The 5424-nt window shown below is 51.6% G+C and overlaps 1 protein-coding gene across 3 annotated transcripts; it reads right to left on the reverse strand.

Moving 5' to 3' along the window:
• Nucleotides 1-144: 144 nt before the first annotated feature.
• Nucleotides 145-4253, reverse strand: LOC105496454 (ubiquitin conjugating enzyme E2 C). 3 transcript variants are annotated; one of them, XM_011766881.3, is made up of 6 exons: nt 4036-4253; nt 3369-3396; nt 2461-2547; nt 1704-1854; nt 1334-1393; nt 145-401 (listed from the first exon to the last, which is right to left on the reverse strand). In XM_011766881.3, the coding sequence occupies exons 1-6, from the start codon at nt 4134-4136 to the stop codon at nt 343-345; spliced, it is 486 nt and encodes a 161-aa protein (XP_011765183.1). In that variant the 5' UTR covers nt 4137-4253; the 3' UTR covers nt 145-342. The 3 variants fall into 3 exon arrangements, with proteins under 3 accessions (XP_011765183.1, XP_011765182.1, XP_070935313.1); XM_011766880.3 differs by lacking the exon at nt 1704-1854 and adding an exon at nt 1499-1703 and having other exon boundaries at nt 4036-4224; XM_071079212.1 differs by lacking the exons at nt 1704-1854; nt 4036-4253 and adding exons at nt 1499-1703; nt 3545-3969.
• Between the last annotated feature and the right edge of the window lie 1171 nt (nt 4254-5424).

Below are 5424 nucleotides of genomic sequence, written 5' to 3' on the forward strand. Positions count from 1 at the left end.
TAGATGAAGAAACAGATGCAGAGTCATAAAATAAGGTACAAGGGAATAAATCCTTGTCACCTCACTGCTTGGCCCCACATCCTTAAGTTCCACCTCTGCCTACCCTGAGTACCTCCAACCCTAGTGTAACTACAAGGCAACGACTTGTCTAAAAAAGGACCAAAATGCATTTATTTAATATACATCACAAGGGCTCAACCGAGGCTTAATTTAAAAGACAAAAACAAAACAAAAATAATACCACAGCTCAAGATACAGAGTCCTATACAGAAATCACAAAAAGGACAGACCATCTAAGGAAAAATTAAGAAGACAACACAAGGACAGGCTGGGCAGCCTGGGTCAGGGCTCCTGGCTGGTGACCTGCTTTGAGTAGGTTTCTTGCAGGTACTTCTTAAAAGCTAGAAGAGAACAGGCAGGTCTCAGTGAGTGATGGAGACAGGATGAGTTCATCTTTACTATTTATTACTATTGTTTTTGAGATGGAGCCTCACTCTGTTGACCAAGCTGGAGTGCAGTAGCACGATGTCTGCTCACTGTAACCTCTGCTTCCTAGATTCAAGTGATTCTCCTGCCTCAGCCTCCAGAGTAGCTGGGCCTACAGGTGCCCACCACCATACCCGGTTAATTTTTTTGTATTTAGTGGAGACCGGGTTTCACCCTGTTGGCCAGGCTGGTCTCAAACTCCTGACCTCATGTGATCCACCCGCCTTGGTCTCCCCGGATGCTGGGATTACAGGCATGAGCCACTGTGCCTGGCCCAGGATGAGTTAATTAAGGTGGGCAAAAGGCAGTTTGACCAGGGATGCAAAGGTGGGAGGAGGTGGAGAAGGAGGGGCTGGTTTCCCAGCCAGGCTTTCTCCCTGCACTGCCCATCCAGGCAGCTCTCCTGGAACGGCTTGCTTCCAGCGAGACTGGCGGGCACAGGCACGGCACTCTACTAAGCAACCTCTTAACCTGCATTAATATGGAAGAGGTTAATCCCACCTTCCCCCTTTTTGAGACAGGGTCTCACTCTGTTGTCTGGGGTGGAGAGCAGTGCTGTGATCACAGTCCACTGTAACCTCGAATTCCTGGCCTCAAGCTATCCTCCTGCCTTGGCCTCCCCAATAATTTCCCAAAATTACTTATAGCCAAAAATTTTTATTCTGCTATAAAATAATTGCTATTTTATAGCAAACAGGAGCACTGGGGCAGAAGCAGAAGTGGGTTGCTGCCAATACTCCACCCTGCCCCAACCAACCCGGTCCCAACTCACTGGGCTCCTTTTGTTTGAAGGAGCCTTTGAAGGTTGGGGGAGGGATCACCCTGGGCTCAAGGACTGAGGACTCACCTGTGGGGTTTTTCCAGAGCTCGGCAGCATGAGTGTTCAAGGGACTATCAATGTTGGGTTCTGTGGGTGGAGAGAAAGAGGTCAAGGGGGTAGAAGGGGCTGACCCCGGGAAGTCCAGAGAGGTTCCCAAGTTGCATGAGGGGAGGGGGTGGTCTCTAAAGTCACCTCCTAGAAGGCTCTGGATGGAGAGCAGAATGGTCCTGACGTCATATAGGGCAGACCACTTGTCCTTCAGGATGTCCAGGCATATGTTACCCTGGGTGTCCACATTGGGGTGGTAGCAGGGTGTGAGGAATTTCACCGTGGGCGCATTGTAAGGGTAGCCACTGGGGAATTCTAGTGAGAGCTTATACCTCAGGTCTTCATATACCTGGCATTTGGAGAAATAGACGCAGAGTAAGCTCCAGCAGCAGCCTCCTATCCCAACCCAAGCCCCACACAAGGGGCGTGCTAGAACCCCGAGTTTCTCTGGGAGCAGACAGTAGACACGCTGTTGAACTGGTTCTGATGCTCCCCACTGCCTTTTACAAGTTTTTTTATTTTAATTTTTATTTTAGAGACAGGGTTTCACCATGTTTCCCAGGCCAGTCTCGAACTCCTGGGTTCATGTGATCTGCCTGCCTCAGCCTCCCAAAATGCTGGGATTACAGGTGTGAGCCACCGTGCCTAGCCTGATGCTTTCCTCTTATCTGGTGGAGACATCAGTGATTCTTTGGTCTAAGGATTGAAAATTGGCATTCTGTGCTTTATTTCAATTAGAATATTAGTTGCTAATATGTAAAAATTAGGAGAGTTGGCACAGGTTTGGACTCCTGACTCATCTTAAACCTGATCTGCAGCAATGGGAAGCTGCCTTCTTGAGATCTGTGCTCTCCTGTTGGCCAGAGTCCTCACTCCATCCATTTCCTTGCTGTCTGGCCCCCTAAAAACATCTAAGATAGATAGCCCTGCTTTAAACCCACCCTCTTATTGTGCAGAGGGAAAGAACAAGGCCACATGGCTCAGAGAATGTGAACAGTCACAGCTGGAGTGTCTTGTTCCACCAAAGGTTTGAAGCAGAGCTCTCACTGGGATCTCACCTCCCACCTTTCCCCAGACTCACTCACCCATCCCAGCCCTACACTTACTGTTCCAGCTGCTCCATGGATGGTCCCTACCCATTTGAAAAGGTTGTCTGATTCAGGGAAGGCAGAAATCCCTTTATCGCCAGACATCTGGGGAGGAAACACATTTGCTTGAATGTGGAGTACACTTTCGGGCACAGCAAAAGTCAGTGGGTGAGCTTTCCCCTTAATCATATATGCATTATCTCACACACACACACGCATATATATATACACACACATATGAGAGATATAGATGGGGTTACCCCATCTCTACAGACACACACACACACTCGCTCTGTGGCCCAGGCTGGAGTATAGTAGTGCGCTCAGCTCACTGCAACCTCTGTCACCACGGTTCAAAGGATTCTCGTGCCTCAGCCGCCCGAGTAGCTGGAATTACAGGCATGCACCACCATGCCTGGCTAATTTTTATATTTTTAGTAGAGATAGGGTTTTGCAATGTTGGCCAGGCTGGTCTTGAACTCCTGACCTCAAGTGATCCACCCACCTTAGCCTCCGAAAATGTTGGGATTATAAGGCGTGAGCCACCGTGCCCGGCCTCCCCTTAATCTCATCACACTCTGATCCAAAATAAAGCAACCAAATTCAGAAGCTAGAAATACCAAGAAGGGTGGGGAGTTGGGTGTGGGTAAAGCTTGGTTGGGGCCAGGAAGTAGGGACACACTGGACAGGGAGGGTCTTGTATGACTTCAGGGAAGTGTTTTAGAGATAACTTCATGTGGGGGGGATGGAGCTGGGAGGAGGGACTGCTGGAAGAAATGGTGTAGGTGGGGTGTATGAACTTCTTCCCAGGGGGGAGCAAATTACATTTATATTTTACCCCTATGTCTAGCAAAAAAGCTGACGGAGGAAAGGAGGCTACTGAAAATTGGGTGGAAGGCTGGGGTTCTGGGTACTTAGTCACTCACCATGAGGGTCATCAGCTCCTGCTGTAGCCTGCAAAAAGAGCATTCGGGGTTATCTGGGAGTCTGGATGGGCCAGGGCTCCAGATAGTGCATCTTCTCCCATTTGAATCTCTCACGGGGAGCCGTCATGGAGGCTCCCCATTTCGTCAAGGTCAGGCTCAGCTCAGGGTACACTCACCAGATCCACAGGACGATCCTAGCGAGTCCTCACCCTCCCTAATTCCAGACTCCCTCGGGATGATTCTGGCATGTTCTTAATTCCCCAGGCTTTGGCATCTCTTCCTTGCCCGAGTCAACTTCTCCCTTCCCCTGCCTCCGCCAAATACGAGGGTCCTTGCGCGTCTTCATCTAGGCTCACCCGGGAAGGAGACTGGCAGCGCCCCTACCCTCCCATCCTCCTTCGGGAGAATCTCAAAGAACGGTCTGGGCTCCTGGCGTGTCCCCTGTCTCTCAAATCTCACCCGCTCAAGGAGGTGGGAGTCCCGGAAGTCTCCGCCCTCGGCACCCATGCCCAGGGGAATGCCAGGCCCCGAGCTCCTGGTGTGTTCTCCTGCACCCGCATATCTCCCGCTCCAGGAGGTGGGACGGGGGTGGTCCTAGAAATCGTTGCTCTGGGTCCCAATGCCTAGGGCATGGCAGGCCCAGCGAGTGGTACGCCGCGTCACCCACCTTTTGCCCACGGGACCCCGGGCGGCGCCCCCGCTCGGCTCGGCTCCTTTACGGGCGGCGGTGACGCTAGTGGCTGCCGGGTCGCGGTTTTGGGAAGCCATCCGGGCGGCGTTGGCAGAGAGACAGGAACTCGGAGAACACGACTGCAACTGCAGGGCTGCGGGCCCGCCCGCCCGCGTTTGAATTGTAACCCTCTGGGGGCGTCGACCAATCAGTGACTCGCTTGGGTTTGATCCAGCCAATGGGACGCGCCGGAGCGCTCTGTCGCTGCTCCACTGCTAGACCTACCCACCGGCGCACCACTATTGGGCGGCAGGATCTCGCTTCTGACAGCCGATTGGTAGACGGGCTGCCATTAACTAACGAATCCGTAGCGGATTGGTGGCCTTTGGAAAACGCTAACCATTAAAGGGCCAAGAAAACGTCCATGTGGGACGAACCCCTCCTTAAGGCTACACGCCTTAACTCCGCTTGGGAACAGCCGGCACACCCAGCCTTGATCCGATCTCCCTCGGGAAGGGAGTGCCTCCAATCCTGCGGCACTGGTACCCTTCCCCCAAACCGGAAACCTCTGCTCCTCCCCACAATTATAATCGCCGGGGCATCTTTGCTGAGTCCTAAGTATGTGAAAATCCCAGCGAGGGGAAAAACTAAAGGCTGATGGCCAGAGCAGCAGGCTCCCTATTAGAAAACATAGGTTCATACATCTCCGCAGAGATGACAGGAAAAAAAAAAAAAAAAAAAAAAAGACAGCATTGGTTCAGGCCCTGCGCTGTGTGTGGCTCACGTCTGTAATCCCAAACACTTTGGAAGGCTCAGGCAGGAGGATCGCTTGAATCCAGGAGTTCGAGACCAGCCTGAGCAACAATATAGGGAGGCCTGTCTCTACTTAAGGGGGGGGGAAAAAAAAAAAAAAAGGCTGGTGAGGTGGCACGAACCTGTAGTCCCAGCTACTGGAGAGGCTGAGGCTGAGGCAGGAGAATCGCTTGAGCCAGAGGCTGCACTCTAGCCTAGGCAACAGAGCAAGACTGTCTTCAAACAAACAACCCCAATAACACAGGTTCATATCCTGTATATCCTACCTCTCCAATGGGTAGTGTGTGACCTTGGGGCAGGTCCTTTAGTACCTTAACCTGTAAAATGGGAGCAATAAAAGCCAACTCTATTTTTCACATGATCTGTCATCAAACTCCACCACATTCTGCCACGTCCTTAAATTAGCCGGGTAAAGAAACTACAAATGGGGAAGGTACATGGTGCTCCCAGCTCGGTCTCATCACGCCTGGCTCTATACTGTTATGGGTGAGGGTTATCTTGTCCTTTTTTCCTACATCCACTTCTAGAGCCCTTGATGTTCTGTCAGTTCCTGCAAGGTACAGGTTCACCATC

Source organism: Macaca nemestrina, chromosome 15, assembly GCF_043159975.1.
Source record: "Macaca nemestrina isolate mMacNem1 chromosome 15, mMacNem.hap1, whole genome shotgun sequence".
Lineage (NCBI taxonomy): Eukaryota > Metazoa > Chordata > Mammalia > Primates > Cercopithecidae > Macaca > Macaca nemestrina.